Source organism: Erythrolamprus reginae, chromosome 1, assembly GCF_031021105.1.
Source record: "Erythrolamprus reginae isolate rEryReg1 chromosome 1, rEryReg1.hap1, whole genome shotgun sequence".
Taxonomy (NCBI): domain Eukaryota; kingdom Metazoa; phylum Chordata; class Lepidosauria; order Squamata; family Dipsadidae; genus Erythrolamprus; species Erythrolamprus reginae.
Window position 1 is genome coordinate 216,776,102 of NC_091950.1, and position 18,137 is coordinate 216,794,238.

Here is an 18,137-nt window from a genome sequence, read left to right on the forward strand (position 1 = left end):
TAATAATAATAATAATAATAATAATGTATTAGTTTTGTATGCCGCCCCTCTCTGAAGACTGAAACCAACCTCAATAATAATGATAGAAATAACAGTGTTTCCAAAATGGTACCAAATGCTATAAAGTGTTTTGCTTTGGGGATATTTTAAACATCCCATGAAATAAAACCAATCACCTCTGAGAAAATCACAATCAATTTGAGGGGCATCTTCATTTGTAAAACTATAAAGATGGCACCTTTGAACAAATGATGTCTTCCATTCGATAAAAAGACAAAATGTAAAAAGAGATGGTTTCTCCCACTGATCTGCAAGATGAATCAGAGCCAGCAATTCTACCAAGGGAACAGAAGGGTGTTAGAATAGGTTTTCCTATTCTGTATGTATCCCAAATCTTACAACTTGCAGAACATATTAACCAAAACATGTTTTCCTCATGGTGTGAAATCTCTTCAAATGGGAAAGAATACTGGCAGAGATGAACTGTAGGAGAGCTATGAACTAGATGAAGGTAGCGGTCAAGGGACAAGATGGTCCTCATAGTTCAGAAGAGCTGGCTGACAGCACTCAGCACCTCTAGGTGGTCATCCAGGTATAAACAAAGGGGAAAACAGTTTTTCCAAAGGAAGTAAAATGTGTAACATTGAAGATGCCCAAGAATAAGAACACAAATAAGAAGAGATAAGTTTAGCTGGAAACATTAAAATTAAGTTTTAAAAAAGCCTGTGCAAACGGACAGTAAAAATAGAGTTCTAAACAACAACTGTTTAACCACATTACTAATAGATCTTCCTCCACTTTACATCATAGACAATAGCTATCATCTTAGGTATTGTTAAGAAACCGACTGATAGAAAACTTCATGTGCTTTAAGAGCTTTCCTGGAGAAGTAGAATTCATAATCTCTATTGCATTGTCCCTAAACTGGAAGTAATTTGGAGATATCCTAGAGTAATGGAACAATTTGTAATACAGTGTAGCTTATTTTTGAGTTAAGGTTCCATTGAGTTAATGCTTGTATACAACAACAGAATTGGGGATTGGATGTTTACTAACATTGTTTGAGATAAGGAAAAGAGGTCCTTGTGTTCTATTACTCTCTTTGTCCCTGCAAGCAGGTTTTGTGATTTTGTGAAGAGGGAGGGAGTGTTCAACTGATGATAATAAAGGCTTGAAGTTCAAATTAAGCAAATAAAGTGATACCTCGTCTTACGAACTCCTCTTCATACGAACTTTTTGTGGTACAAACCTGGGGTTTACGATTTGTTTACCTTGTCTTAAGAACCATTTTTGTTTTATGAACCCGAGCTCAGGTGACTGGGCTCTCTTACTGCACGTGCGCTCTCTGACTGCCGCAAAGATTTCCCTGCCTTGTGACTGTCACTGCTGGGATTTCCCATTTGATTACAGCCCTGCTGGGATTCTGCACTCAGAGAAAGCGCTCTCGCAGTCGCATCGCTGGGAGTGCTTTCTCCGAGCGCTTCCAGAATGCCCGCCCCGCCTCTCCTACAGCCCCTTCGCTGACAGCCCTGGACGAAAGCGCTCCCAGCAAAGGGGCTGTAGGAGAGGCGGGGCAGGCGTTCCCAAAGCGCTCGGTGAAAGCGCTCCCAGCAAAGCAGCTGCCAGAACGCTTTCTCCGAGCGCTTTCTCTGAGTGCGGAATCCCAGCGGTGACAGTCACAAGGCAGGGAAATCCCTGCGGCAGTCAGAGAATGCACACTGGGAGCGCTTTTGTCCAGGGCTGTCAGCAGATGGGCTGCAAGAGGGGCGGGGCGGGCTTTCTGGAGCACTTGGTGAAAGTGCTCCCAGTGAAGCAGCTGTGAGAGCGCTTTCTCTGAGCGCTTTGTGAATGCCTGTCCCACATCTCCTGCAGCCCCTTCGCTGACAGCCCTAGACAAAAGCGCTCCCAGTGAAGGGGCTGCGAGGGGGCAGTGCAGGCGTTCCCAAAGTGCTTGGAGAAAACCCTCTTCGCTGGGAGCGCTTTCACTGAGCGAGCCCCTCCACAGCCGCCCCTCTGTTCCAGCTCTGTCCTCCCAAAGGGTAGGGCTGCCACATCCCAGCGTATTCCATCCCTCTGGCCAGGACAAGAGGATAGTGGCGGCGGCGATTTCCCTTTGAGAAGCAGCAGCAGCGCTGGGAATGTCACATCCACACACACACACACCCGCCGCCACCTGCCCCTGAACAAGGATCAGAATGCCGGCAGTAATGGGCAAAAGGGGTGAGTTTTGGGCGTGCACGCATAATTCGCTTTTCCATTGATTCCTATGGGAAACATTGTTTCATCTTACAAACTTTTCACCTTATGAACCTCGTCCCAGAACCAATTAAGTTCATAAGACAAGGTATTACTGTACTGTTTATAGTAAATAGACCAGAAAAACAAGATTTACTCAGACATAGCAAGGAATGAAAAAAGTGCTTTCTTTTATAACCATCCCTTGTAAATTTCATGTAATACCTGTAGTCTTTATATGAATTGAGAAAAGTTAAAAGTTATGCTGTACAATGAGTAGAATATATATACAGAATGCCACTTACATCAACTGGGTATCATCTTACTCACTTAAGTATTGGTAGAAATTGATAGATCACTTACTTATTTATATAATCTTATAGGCAAAGTAAAAATAAATGATAAATAAACCAGAAAAACCCACTGTAAAGATACAAATTCTTGCATAAAACGCATAACAACTGTAGAACTTCTTATTTATTTATCCACTATTAAAGATATTTCTGTTTGTCCCTTTCACCGTCTGACTATTTATCCTTCTCAGTTGCCTACTTTTGTATATTATTTACCTTTCCTCGGGTTTAAAAAATCTGTATTAATATTTCTCATTTTTATTCTTATTTTTCCTTATTTTATTTCTGACTGCTGGCCTTATGGCTGTAATAAAGATTTGATGGCATCTGACAATAGTGGGAAACTTTTGCATCTCATTTGGAAACCAAGGATCCAGAGTATGAAGGAAGAATGGAGAGGCACACACTTCAAGATGCTTGAAGTCCAGTGTGAAGTTTCCACTGTTTGTGTTGATTTGGGGAGCCATGTCATCTGCTGGTATTGGTCCACTGTACTGTACTTCATTAAGTCCAGGGTCAATGCAGCTGTCTACCAGATGATTTTGGAGCACTTCATGCTTCCGTCTGCAGACAAGCTTTATGGGGATGCTGACTTGACACCTGCCCACACTGCCAAAAGTACCAAAATCTGGTTCAATGACCATGGGATTATTGTGCTTGATTGGCCAGCAAACTTGCCTGACCTGAATCCCATAGAGAATATATGGGACATTGCCAAGAGAAAGATGAGAGACATGAGACTGAACAATGCAGAAGAGCCGAAGGCTGCTATTTAAACATCCTGATCTTCCATAACACCTCAGCAGTGTCACAGGCTGATAGCTTCCATGCCACTCTGCATTGAGGCAGTAATTGCTGCAAAAGGGGCCCAAACCAAGTATTGAGTATATATGCATGCTTATACTTTTCAGAGATCCAATATTGTTCTATGTACAATCCTGCTTTTATTGATCGCATGTAATATTCTAATTTTTCTGAGATGGGGATCTGGGATTTTCATGAGCTGTACCCCATAATCATCACAATTATGACAAATCACAGCTTGAACTATCTTGCCTCACATGTAATAAGTCTCTCTCATATATTATGTTTCACCTTTTTAAGTTGCATTACTGAAATAAACAGTTTTTTGTTTCAGCCATATATACCGTACTATTTGTGATATAGAAAATATATTTTTATATATTCTAAATATTATTCTGTTTTCATTTACAAAAGTAACAAGTCTAAGCATCAGCCACAAGACCCTTAAACCTGCTACTCTTCGAATGAAAAGAATTCTGAATCTGCTGTATATGATAATTAAGATTTGTAGTGAAAAACCTATCTAAATATGAATGCAGAAAGAACATGAAATAGCTATTTTGATATCTAGTAAACCCTGCTATAATCATTGCAGTGATAAAATATAACAATAACTGCTGGTGAATAAGCATGAAATCATATACTATAGTTTTACAAGTACTTCCATATTTTTTCTTTAGTCAAAATTCATACAATTCATATTAAAAGAAATGAAAAGTAAATTTCAAGCAAAGATAACAAAAAGGCTCACAGGGCACTTTGAGAGAGCAACTTTTGCATTTCCCAAACCTTTAAAATAACTCTTAAGATTGTTTTGATTCTTTTCCAATGCTTGCTGATACCAGCATTTTTCATACCAATCGTGGAAAAACAAAGACTCCAAACATACCAGACCCCTTCTAGTGACATCAGAGAATCTCCTTTGACATTTCAGGGGATCGAGATCTGTAGAATGTTGGAATAAATTATTGTTTGCATTACTCCACAAAAGAAGGTAATAGGATATCTGTTTTCCTAAACAAAACTAAACAACAACAGACTGAAGCAATACCAACTGTATTTGCAACTTATTTTTTTGAATAATTGTTTTTTTAATATGTTAACTTTTATAATTCTATTGTATGTCACAGAGTCACTTTTGCATGAGATGGATAGTCAATTTAATGAATGAATGACGAAGAGACAAACAAACTTTGCTGCAGGTTCTAGAGAAGAGAAGTGCTCTTGTATTCTCCACTTTCACCTCCTGCCATATGTGATCACTGCCTTATAAACAAAATACCAATAGGAAAATGCCTGAAGTGGCATGTAAGTGAAAGAAATGAATGAAACTCAGAAATCTCCCTGTTCCATCCTGAGCGATTTCTTACGCATATAATACCTTCTTGAATTTTTGGATAGAAAGAGGTTAACCTAAACTGTAGATATGAGATACCTGGCAAAAACTGCTAATTTACTATATCAATGTTTCCAATATCAGAAACAAGAAGAAGATAAATTCTCTATAAATAAAATGGAAATCAAAATAGCAATTCTGGAAGGACCTTCCCAGAAAAACTGAAAAGCAAAAACAAATGGAGAACAAGATGGAATGGCTATGGGTTTTGCCTCCCAAGGACAACCCCATCTATCCATCCATCACCCGGGGGGGGGGGGAAGCTTCCAGAAAGGATCTGCAACTCGGGCGTCCTTCTCAATCCACAGCTGAGCTTAGAACACCAGCTCTCAGCTGTGGCAAGGGGGACATTTGCATGGGTGTGCCTGGTGCACCAGTAGCAGCCCTATTTGGACAGGGAGTCACTTCTTATAGACACTCATGCCCTCATCACCTTGAGGCTCGACTACTGCAATACTCTCTACATGGGCCTTCCGTTGAAGAACATTTGGAGTACAAAATGCAGCCACGTAAGCCGTCATGGGTCTCCCAAGATCTGTCCATGTCTCACCATCACTCGGTGAGCTACATTGACTTCTGATTGGTCTCTGAATGCAATTCAAAGTGTTGGTTATGACACTTCATCTTTGGAGTCTTCACAGAAGGGCGGCATATAAATCGTATACATACACACATACATACATACATACATATATACAGTACATACATACATACATACATACATACATACATACATACATACATATATTAGTTATTACTGATATTACTTACGGGGCCGTCTTCTGCCTCATGTATCCCAACGACCAGTCAGGTCCCATAGAGTTGGCCTTCTGCAGGTCCCGTCAGCCTGGCAATGCTGTCTGGCGGGGCCTAGAGGAAGACCCTTTCCTGTAGTGGCTCTGGCCCTTTGGAACCAACTCCCTCCAGAGATTTGTACTCCCTCACCCTCCTAGCCTCCCACAGGACCTGAATACTCATCTTTGCCAGCAGGCCTGGGGCCGTTGAGTGCTAGTATCCAGCTCCAGCCAATATCAAGAATGTGTAATTTAATAGGATGAATGTGGATGATTGTTTTTATGAACTGGGGTTTTTAGATTATTTTAACATTAGATTTCTTACACACTTTATTTGTGTATTTATCTCTGTTGTGAGCCGCCCTGAGACTGAAGAAGGGTGGGATAGAAATCATTTATTAGATGATAAATAAACTACTTGCTGAGCTGCAGATATAAAGTACCTGTATTGCACCCTGAAACGTTAATGGAATCCATGCAATACTCAAGAACAAAATTGGTTCATGTGATGTGGACTTGTTTTAACAGTGGGTCTCTTATGAGAAGCAGTTATTTCATATATTAATCTTGTTCTAGAATTTTAGACGTGTTTATGTTCTATTGGTTTAAAAATATATAACAATTCAATGAAATTTGAGACTTTTTATAATTGTAAGAAAAACCCTAGAAGGCTGACATAGATTAGAAGACCCATTTTCCATCAATTAAATATGGTCTGAAGAAGTTGACTCATTTTCTAAATTTGAAGAAGCTATTTGTATTACATAAATTAGTTATGTGCTGAATTTCAAATTCTTTTTCTATTTTGTATAAGAATGTTTAGAAAATAGAAAATATTAAAAAAATATATGGAGCTTTAACTAAAAAGTATCCAGATGGTCAGGGGGGCAGAAGATAGTAATTGTAATGAAAAAAGCAAAACAGCCTGTCAGGAAAAGACAGCGCCAACTATTGTAGTTATTGCAGCCGATATATAAATATTCCTAATTATGGCTTGCTCCTTGCATGTGCAGAGCATCTACTTCTTACATGGCCTCAGCTTATTCTGTCGTACAGAGATAACAGTGACTTGGCCATACTTATTTTGTATTAATGGAGTGGAGAATAGAATAGGTGGAAGGGACCTTGGAGATACAAATAAAGATTAACAGAGTTGGGAGGGACCTTGTAGGCCACCTAGTCCAACTTCCCCAGCCAGCAGACCCTATACTATTTATGACAGATGGCAATCCAGTCTCTTCTTCTTTAAAGCTTCCAATGATGAAGCTCCCACAACTTCTGAAGGCAAGCTGTTTCATTGGTTGATTTGCTGGTCCAGCTCCCTGTTCTAGCAGGACACCCTATACCAGGGCTGTGAAACTCCTGGCCCATGAGCTGGATGTGTCACACGCTGGTCACACCCATGCCCGGTTTAGCAAAGGAGGGGAAAGTCCCAATATATCATGCGACCATGACACACTATGACAATGTGAGCTTGACACCCATGCCCTATAACATTTCAGATAAGTAGCTGTCCAGTCTCTTCTTAAAAACCTCCAGTAATGGAGCACCCAGAACTTCTGAAGGCAAGCTGCTCCTGGTTAGGAACTGTTAGGAACTTTCTCCTTAATTCCAGGTTGCTCCTTTCCTTAATATAATTTGCTATATTTAATTATTAATTAAATTAATCATCAATTAATCATTGCTATATAATGATATTAATCACTGCATAGCAATCACAGAATACATGTGACATTACAGGTTCCTTTGAAGAATTTGTATATTGCCAAAAATATAGTTTGCTGAAAAATATAATTTGAACAAACTTCTGAACAGCAAACTTCAATGCATTTATAAACATATGCCTGGAAAGTAAAGTTCTGGAGTGATAAACACACTCATTCTCTAACCAGATACCCACAGGTCCTCAACAGATGATGATGTGATGGATGGCTGCTTTGCTAGAAGGATGCCTTTCTATTTCATTATTTAATTACACAGCAGCCTGAATACAGGGCAATAAAACTGCATTTTCATCCATAGCTGATTTCCATTTACAGCCTGTCATGTTAATAGTGAAATAAATTGCTTTAATTGCCAGCAAACTCCGTCAAATTCACATTTCTCCTCTTTGTATTCAATATGTATTAAACACCTCTGTCTGGATTAGCAAGAATAGAACAAATATCCCAAAGCTGAATAAAAGTTTATATTGCAGCAAATGTTACCTTATACTTATTACTTGTCTACAATTTAAATTTTGTGACATTTAGATCCATTTACCAATAACATTGGCAACTGGACTGCAGTCACTCTTAAAGCTTACTATAAAATGCCATTTATTAGAAAATGCAAAGAAATAACCATATTGAACCATTCCTGCCCATCACTGCCCCCAATACACATTTTTTTAGTATTTTCACTTGTACAATTCAGGTCCAAATTATCTAAAAGAGTACCTTCAAGTGCATCAGCCTTCCAGAAGACAGAAGCCTTTGGGAGCAATCCTGTTCTCCATATCCTAGCCAGTTGGTGCTAATGAAGTCAGGAATACTCTGCTAGCAGTTCTGGACAATGATTTCTCCTTTGTGGCTCACCAATTTTCAAGCTGCTCTGTTTTTAAACTGTTCTATTTTCAGACCTAATTCTTCCCATACAATTGAACTACTATAAAGAACTTTTCTAGATAAGAACTGGGTGTTCAAGATTTTTTTGCCTCTTCTTAAGAACCATTTTCTACTTAAGAACCTGAACCCGGACAAATTTCCCAGAAAATTTGAGAGCGGCACAAAGGCCTGGCCAGTTTCCTGCCATTTCCCCTTTAATCCCAGCCATCTTGGGCTTTTCTGGGCTGCCAGAGGAGCCTTTCAGTGATGCTTAAGAAGGCTCTGGCAGTTCAGAGTGAACAAACATTTTCCTTTTTCTGGGCACTTGGAAAGGAAATAAACCTCTGCCAGCGCCCAAAGAAAAGAAACACTCCCTTCACTCTGGGCAGCCAGAGTGAACGGAGCATTTTCCTTTCTCTGGGAGCTTGGAGAGGGAATAAACCGCTTCGCTGTAGTGACTCCCTCGTGCTGCCTCCCATACACCTGGCATGAAGTTGCCTCCCGGAAAGGCAAAAGGGGACGCTTCATCCCAGCCGGATCAACTCGGCTTCAGCCAAACTGAGGAGTCACCACAGTGAAGGAAAAGCACCGGCTGCAAGCGAGAGAGGAGAGGAGCCCTTCAGCATAGGAAGGAAGAGGAAGCAGGTAGCAGCAGCAGTAGCAGCTGCCTTTCAGTCAAAGGACTGGGAGGTTCCCCCCCTCACCACCTGGGTTTCTCTCTCTGGCGCAGTGTATGGGAGGCAGCCTCACGCTGGGTGTATGGGAGGTGCGTGCTGCTTCTCGCCACTTCAGAGTCCCTCTATTTTTTTTTTAGCTTTAAAGTTTTGGATTTTTTTTATTCACCTCACCTCGCCTGCTTCCTTCAGCAGCGACTGTCCTCCTCCTCTTCTTCCTCCTCCTCCTCCAACTCAAATTCCAAGCTTTTATTTCTTTCCTAATGGGTTTGCACACATTATTTGCTTTTACATTGATTCCTATGGGAAAAATTGCTTCTACTTAAAAACTTTTCTTTTTAAGAACCTGGTCACCAAATTAAGTTCTTAAGTAGAGGTATTTTTAGAATTTGAATTAGTAACAAAATATTAATTTAACCATATATCAAGGTTATTTTCTATTGCTGGTGATTACTTTTGTCAGCAACATATTATTCAAGGACTTTTAATGAATAAGCCAGCATATACTACCTTTCCAAAATAACCATGCTTGCAACCAAAAAAGGATTACTGGCTTATTAAGAGGTTCAGACAATTCTCTTGTCATCTCTAATCACCTCTGCATTCACTTTGGATCAAAGAATACCTGTAAGTCAAAATTAATCATGCGAGTTAGGTCCATTGGTAGGTGTAAGTCAGACTCAACTTAAAAACATATGTTTATAGACAAGGTTAATTTTTAAAGCAATAATGTTTGAATGAGAAGTAAATAGGCTTTTGTTTTCAGGTTTTATGTGAGCTCTTCAACTCATGAAAAGCTGGAAAAGATTTTCATTTACTCAATAGCAAAGCACACAGTCACTGACATATAGAAAAATGGAATGGAAAAATAGACAGAAAAATCTCTTCAGCTTCACTTCATACTTTAATATTCAGTTTTCACAAAGAGAAATTGCGATTTAAAAGAGACAGAGAGAATGAAAGATTTGTATGTACTGTATTAACAATGAAGAATGGCAGAAACAATATAAAAAACATGCAAGTTTGCACTAAAGCATTCCATTTAGACACTGTTCTCTCCCTCCCTCTCTACCAGTGCTTCCACAAATTGACAGAACAATTTTAAAAATTAAGTCCTGATAATATAAATATAGTAATGATGATTTAATCTTCCAAATCAGAATTAATTCTGTCGAAATCAGTCAAGGGAGCAGAAATCAGTCAGAGAAGGAAGAATTTAATTCAAGAGCTAAATTACAAAAAGTGAAGAACTCAATTCTTCCACAGTTAGAGTAATTTATAAAAGTCAATGTGATAATATATAAGCTTTGGTTTGGATATACTGTAGTTTTATTTTTTTCTTTAAATGCTGCTTTTCTGAGAAATTCCTGCAAGACAACATGAATGATTTTAAATCAATGTCTTTAACATATTTCTCAAAATATGCATGTATTCACCTGAAATAAATGCCGGTTATCAGACATTTAGTTGACTTTGAAATTATGTTGTACCCAGATGTTTTAAAAACCAAAAATTGCTATCCTGATTACACCATTCATGAATGATATCCTTAAACAAACGTGGAAATTAAGAGGCCAGGCGATTTTGCCCGGCCGATAGTTGTGCCGGCGGGGAGGGGCGAGAACACCGCCTCCCAGCTGGGCGCGCCTGCGCAGATCGCAGTGACGCCCACGCGCTGCTGTCTGCAGCAAAGTAGCTTGCCCGGCCGGCCAAGGGAAGAATCGCCCCGGCCGGAAGTCCGTCGCAGCGGGGAGGGGGTGGGACGCCGCCTCCCAGCTGATTGGCGGGGCGCCAAGCGTCGGAGCCACCACGAGTCGTGGTTGGCTCGCAGGGGTCACCGGGAGCGAGGGGAGGGGTATTTCAGGGACTGCATCCCTCGCCCTCGCCCCTTTGCTCCCTGCTCGCCCTCCAGATCGGTCTTATTGTCCTCTGAGCTCCGGAGTCGCCTTTGGCCTTTTTCGCGGGAAAGAGGAAGTCAGGATCATCGGAGGACATCTCGCCGCCATTGCTTGTGACCGCAAGTAGCTGGGGGGTGTTGGGCTCTTGGTTTTTCTTTTACTTTTCTTTTACAGTTTAATTAAGTCAAGCTACTGGGTTAACACTTGTGTTTGGGTTGGTAAAATTTACCTTGTGGTCCTTTAAGAAGTTTAATTGTGGTTATTAGCAGGATTAGCCTTTTAACCCAGATTTCCCTCGGAAGCTCCGGAATTGCCTGCAGCCTTTTGGATCAAAAAAGAGGAAGTCAGGATCACCGGAGGACGGCTCGTCGCCATCGCTCATGGCTGCAAGTAGCTGGGGGGGTGTTTGGCTCTCTGGTTTCTGTTTTGCAGCTAAGTTAATTTTGTAGTTAATTATTCAGTACAAGCTAATTTGATTAGCCTTGTTTTTCTGGTGTTGGGAGTCTGTCCGGTGTTTTGTTTCGTTGGTGGAATTTGCATCTTTTGTGCTTTGTTACAAATACCCCTCCTTCCCCTAGAATTTGATTTGTGATTATTAGCAGGTTTAGCCTGTTTATAATTTTTAATTTTTATACGTTTTATTTTCTGGAAGGGTCTTTTTACAAACCAAGCTGAAGTTACCTTTTGGAATTTGCATAATCTTAAGAATTATTAAACTAAGTGAACTTTAAATTTATTATATATATATTTAAACAATTATACTTTGATTGCTTAATTGAGGCAATAGTCTCCTCTGTGGGGATAATTTAACCGAGGATAAGGCAAGTTTAAACCAGTGCCAATTAGGCCAGATTACTAGCACATTACTAGCTGAGCCATAGCCTTTTATTACCGGCATTGTTAATTTTTACAGTAATTCAACAGTTTGTTGCTTTCATTTGGGTGTTGCCTTGCATTCCTTTCTCATTTATAGTGGACCACATCGTTTTGGGTGCGTAAAGGGCAATTTCCTGGTGGTTAGATATATACATTTAATTTATTTTTAAAAAGGGGGGGGGGTTACCTGCCTAAGGCTTTGTTTTCTTTGATTTAGTATTGAGGCATTGTTACTTAGGCTAAGTTGATTTATTACCTATTCAGAGCCATTGGCTTTACGGTCACGGGTTACTGTATTATAGGATACATTTTCAATTTAAGTAAGTGTTGATAGTATTCATGGCTCCATGAAAGGATAAGAGAAAGAATGTGGAGCCTCAGGCCATATCCCGCCCCAAACGTAGAGCGGTTCCTACACAAAAGGCTATAGAAGCCAATGTAGCCAGAACGGCTCCGGGTAGCAATAGTGGGAGAAACGAAGGAGAAGGTCTCAACAATAATTTATTTTCTAAGATATTAAACCGCATGGAGGTGATGGAAAATTGGATGCGAGCCGGGGGCAACCAAACATCAGGAGGAGGTGCTGGGCCTACATCCCAGAATGTAGCCGGGATATCAGCAGGCACCAGTGGAACTTCAGAGCCTCCTAGGGCATCAGGCGGGCTCCCAGGGAACCAGCAGGGGGAACAAGGCAGAGTGGCACCACCTGTGGGTGAGTATAGCAGCACCACACCGATCTCGAACACTGACTTGGTCTGCAACAGGGTTTGGTCTGGTGGGCAAGGCACAGGGTCACAGCCTGCAGGCATTTTTACTGGGGAGACAAACTTGGGGCCCCCCCAAGGCATCAGTACGCCAGCCCCAACCCCGATCATGGCAATTCAGAGCGGGGCACAAGCAAACACCCAGTCAGGGGGGGAGGCAGAAACTTCACCCACCTCCTGGAACTACTCTCCCACGATGCTCGGGTTTCATCTTCACCCCACTGTGAAGGAGAGAATTTGGAGGGGGGAATACGTGGATGTTTTCTCTTTACTGAATAGGGAGGTCCCCAAGAAGGAAAAGGAGGAAGAGGGGGGCACAGAGAAACGAAACAAGACAAAGGTGGACAGAAGCATTAGCTCCTGGCTATATGGGTTCATGACCTATTTTTATGTTAAATTAGAGAAAGAACCTAACCAGGCCAAAGCCATGCTTAAATACATGGACACGATTGTGAAGACCCACTACGAGTATGATGGCCCGGCCTGGCTTCAATATGATGAAATGTTTCGTATGCGGGCCACAATAGACAAAAGACTATCATGGGATGGGATGGTCAATGATTTATGGACTCATGTAACGCATTCATGCCCCCCCCTGCAGAGGCGAGCGCACGGAGAGTGGGCATCTTATGCTGGTAAAGAATAACATACCGGCAACACCACGCCACTGGGCGGGGCAGGGGGTTCGGACACCCCTGCTTTGTTATGAATTCAGCGCCAAAGGCGTTTGCAGCCGGAAACAGTGCAAATACCGCCATGCGTGCTCCAACTGCGGGGGAAGGCATGCAACGCATACATGTTACAGACATAAGTCAGGGAAATTTAATCAGGACGGGTCAGCGGGGAACAGAGCCCACCCGCAAAATCAGGGAAAAGGGACCCAGCCCAATTAAATTGTCTCGCCTTGCACTCTGGCTGCGGGGGTACGGTTTGGCGGATCACGCAAATGAGTTAATTTTGGGTTTTAAAGAGGGGTTCAGGATACCATACCAGGGCCCCAGGAAAGTATTTGTGGCAAACAATTTAAGGTCTGTTAGAGGTTTGGAACATGTTGACCGCAATAAAATACGCAAGGAAGTAAAAGAGGGTCGGGTAATTGGCCCATTCCTGTCTCCCCCATTGAAGAATCTCAGAGTGTCCCCACTAGGGGTAGTGCCCAAGAAAGCCAAAGGCGAGTTCAGGCTGATTCATCATTTGTCATTCCCCCCAGGTGAGTCAGTAAATGACTTCATTCTGGAAGCAATGTCTTCGGTAAAATACACCTCGTTTGACGAGGCCATAAGAATGGTCCGTTGTTGTGGGAGGGGTGCTTTGATGGGCAAATGTGATATCAAATCCGCTTTTCGGCTGTTACCCATCCACCCCGATGATTTTGATCTTCTGGGGTTTCGCTTCGAAGGTGGATACTATATTGACAGGGCCCTCCCCATGGGCTGTTCAATCTCATGTTCCCTCTTCGAGCGTTTCAGTTCATTTCTTGAATGGGCGCACAAGCAGTGGACGGGCTCTGATTCCATTGTCCACTACCTAGATGACTTTATGATGGCCGGCCCGGCTGGGAGCACCCAATGTAAATGGTTAATAGATGCTTTTAAGGCTCTGTGCGCTGATCTGGGCGTACCCCTCGCGGACGAAAAGACGGAGGGGCCCTCTCCTGTTATTACTTTCCTTGGTATTGAAATAGACTCTGTGGCCCAAACTTGTAGGCTTCCCCAAGATAAACTGATTAAGCTCAAGGATAGGATATCGGGAGTATTGACAGCTAGAAAAGTGACGTTGAAACAATTACAGGAGATCTCTGGCTTGTTGAATTTTGCATGTAGGGTGGTAGCCCCGGGCAGGGCCTTTGCCAGGAGAATTTTTTCAGCAGCCAAGGGGCTTAAGAAGCCACACCATAGGACCAGAATCAGCCTGGGGGCCAAGAGAGATCTGCGAGTGTGGGAACAATTCCTTGACCAGCACAATGGGGTTTCCTTTTGGAGAGAGGAACGCAGGTTGGAAGCTGAATTACAGGTCCATTCAGATGCTGCAGGAGGGGTCGGTTTTGGGGTTGTCCTATCAAACCAATGGTGCCAATCCCCCTGGCCTCTGGAATGGCGGAAAAAAGGCATTTGCAGGGATCTGACATTCCTAGAATTTTTCCCCATTGTAGTGGCTGTTGAGATCTGGGGGGAAGAGTTTAGGAATAAAACTGTCTTGTTCTGGTGTGACAACCTAGCCGTAGTACACGTCATTAACTCATTGTCATCCAAGAGCGAACGCGTGATGCGTCTAGTTCGCCACTTTGTTAGCAGGTGCCTCGAAATCAATGTTTTATTCACGTCACGGCCCGGGCGTGGAGAATGGCCTAGCTGACGCTCTATCACGGGGACAGCTGGCCAGGTTTCGGCAGATGGCGCCGGATACGCAGCAGTCTTCACACAATGTCCCACCTCACCTGTGGCAACTTGGGAACTCGAGATCAACAGAGCGGTAAGCATGTCGGTGGCTCCTGGCACCAGACAAGCATACTTCAAAGCAGGTGAGGAGTTCTGGGCTTTCAGGCAGGGCAGAGGACACACGCAGAGCTGGCCCATTCCAGTAGAACACCTGCTGGAATTCTGTGTTGAGAAGCACCAAGCAGGGTGCGCACCCAGGACAATACATGGCAAATTGGCTGGTTTGGCATTTCTAGCAAAAGCTAATGGCTTCCTAGATACAACCAGGGAGTTCAGAGTTAGAAAGATGCTGGAGGGATGGTCCAGGGAGCAGGTGCCAAGAAAGGTTGACCAAAGGAATCCGCTTTCTGTTGCCCAGTTAATGAGGATCTCTCGGCAGTGGGAGTTGTTATGTTCCTCAGGTTACAAAACACACCTGTTTCGGGAGGTAGCTTCCATACTGTTTTTGGGGCTTTTAGAGTCAGCGAGGCCCTCGCCTCTTCCCGCAATGATGCATCCTTAAGAGCATTTCAGACCAAAGACCTGTCTATTGCCAACGATATGGTATCGCTACACTTAAGATTCTCCAAGACAGACCAATTGGGTAAAGGCAAGGTGGTCCACCTCTCGGCAGCCGGAGTTAAGGAAATATGTCCTGTCTCGACTTTAATAAGCTTTTTAGAAGCAAGAGGAGACATGGAGGGTTACCTTTTTTGTCACCAGAATATGGCACCTTTAACGATATATCAGTTCTGGACCATCACCAAAAAGGCCCTATCAGGTATTGGTTTGGACCCCCAGCTATTTGGGACACACTCATTCCAGATTGGGGCCGCATCAACAGCGGCTAGGTTGGGGCTCCCGGCGAGCCAGATCCAGGACATAGGCAGGTGGAAATCTTCGGCTTTCAAAGGATACATAAGGACAGCAGTGGAAACATCCACTTTGCCTGGTAATTAAACCTGCTTTGTTTTTTCTCATTGTTCTAGGTCCTGGCCCAGCTCCACGGTGTGTTGTACGACAGGTGAAGGAAATGCCCGTGAGGCCGCCCACAATACTGTTGTGTGGACACAGTATGATTTTCTGGGCTGGCAGAAGAGTTGCAACATCCCATTGGGGAACACAGTTGGCGTTAAGTCGCCATGCGAAGGTGGAGTGGCTGGGACGAAGAGGGCTGCATTGGGATGGACTCCTCCCACTGCTGAGTGGCTCGAGCGGTGGAAGGGCTGAGCCTGGTGTTTTGGTGTTGCACTTGGGTGGCAACGACCTTGGACTGCTGAAGGGCTTGGCACTGGTGGCCCAAGCTGGTGAAGACCTTAAGGTCTTAAGGAAGTGGTGGCCGAGCACGCGGCTGGTGTGGTCTTGGATCCTGCCTCGCAAGGTTTGGAGGTTTGCACAGCATCCAAGAGCGATTGACAAACAAAGGATTCAAGTTAATAAGGAAATTGGGAAACTAATTTTGGCCGAAGGGGGATTTATAATTAGGCACCCGGACATTCGCATTCATATTCCTGATCTTTACAGACCAGATGGGGTACACTTGACAGATGTTGGCAACGACATCTTCTTGACAGACCTGCAGAGGGGCCTGCTAGAGCTGGTGCAGGCTTAAGGAGGGAGCTGGGGGCCAAGATAGAGATCTGACCCCCAGCTGTGGCAAAAACGGGGTGGAAAGGGTGTCAGTTGCAACCGTGTGTTCTCCCTTGGGCATCTGTTAAAAGGTGATGGGCTCCTTCGTCTCACAACTCATGCCTCCTCCATGGACGGAGTGGTGGGAGGGAGGAGCACTTGGGGCTCATCTACGTCACTTCCGGTTCCGGGTCATGGAGGTGAGCCCTCCCACACGCTGGGCGTGGTTTTCAATTTGGGTGAAGGCAGGGCTTGCTTCACCCTTACCAAGCAAGGAGTTCGCCCATTGGTTGCCCAAGTATGTTTTGTTCAGGATTTTTCACCCCATTTAGTACCCTCTACAGGTCTATTACTGTAATCAATAAAGTGACCCATTTTTCATCCAGCTCTTGTGCTCGAGTTTCATTCCCTGTCCGGCGCAACTATTTATTGGGAATGGTTAATGCAAAATTTATTATTTATTTATTTTATTTATTTAGATTTGTATGCAGCCCCTCTCCGCAGACTCGGGGCGGCTCAAAATGCATATTTATACTCAGAAAATGTAAAAGGATAAAGCCTATAAAAATCTGACAGACATTTGTGTACATTTGATATTTAGCCATACTGTTCAGAAAGTCAAATGTAAAACTGCAATTTGTAATTAAATTGGGATCATGGCTGATTTTTAAGAAAGGCCAAACGAGAATGGTTAAAAAATTTTGTCACTGTTTTATTCCACCTATTTAGTTATTATCTCTAGTTGCATCTTTTTTGTCCATGGAACTTTTTGCTATTGCCCCTCTTGTTTAGCATGCCAGTTTTAATTATCACCAATATTACTTGTTTTGTTCCTTTTCTTTCTATCAGTTGTAAGAACTCTGCAGAGGGACATCAGTACTAAAGCACTTGGGGATATATTAATTAATGAATCCAAGATAACTATCTTGGACTCATTAATTAATATATCCCTAAGTGCTACAGTAAATCTATAGTAATTGAAAATTGAAAATCTTTAGATTGAAAAGCTAAAGTAATTTATTTTTCTCCCTTCCTTAAAACAAGTTTTGGGGTTGCTTATACTGTATTTTCCCCAAAATAAGACCCTGTGTTATATCTAACTCTGTTATATCTAACATATATCTAAGTGTTATGTCTAAGTGTTATATCTAACACTTGGCCTTATTGCCATGCACTCAAAAGCCTGATTGGGCTTAATATCAGGGGATGTCTTATTTTGGGGAAAACAGGATATTAGGTATGTGAGCAGGGGTGGGCTACTGTCCGGATGGGGTGGGGATGCAGTGGGGTAGCGAAAATGGAGCTGTACCCCAGAGCACCTAATTTGCGCTGAAAGATGTTTATTTATTTATTTTATTTATTCTATTCAATTCAATTTGTTGAAAGGAAATGCAGGGCATCCCGCAAAAAGCCACACCCACAGTGTGGTAGTAAAAATTTTGGTAGACTTTCACTGCCCACAGGGCCATCCTGGAAACAGAGAAGAACCGGCCTCTGATTCCTCTGCAACAAAAACAGAGCTCAGGAGGGCCCCATGCTCTGTTTTTGCTGGCAGAGGGTTGCAGGAGGCTGTTGTAGCCGAAGACAGAGCTTGGGAGCCTGTTTTTGCTGGCTGAACACTCAGGCCACACAAATGACACTGAATTGGCCCCTGATGCTGCTTTTAATGAAATTTAGTTTGACACCCCTGGTCTATGATATACAGTAATACC

The 18,137-nt window shown here is 42.8% G+C and overlaps 2 protein-coding genes across 2 annotated transcripts in view; one reads left to right on the forward strand and one right to left on the reverse strand.

The window, feature by feature from the left end:
* ERBB4 (erb-b2 receptor tyrosine kinase 4) overlaps positions 1–18,137 on the reverse strand; it is a 1,218,240-nt gene that overhangs the window by 960,432 nt on the left and 239,671 nt on the right. The gene's annotated exons all lie outside the window — the stretch shown is intronic.
* Positions 12,087–16,810, forward strand: LOC139160202 (uncharacterized). Its single transcript, XM_070737837.1, has 2 exons — positions 12,087–12,327; positions 15,786–16,810. The coding sequence occupies exons 1-2, from the start codon at positions 12,141–12,143 to the stop codon at positions 16,406–16,408; spliced, it is 810 nt and encodes a 269-aa protein (XP_070593938.1). The 5' UTR covers positions 12,087–12,140; the 3' UTR covers positions 16,409–16,810.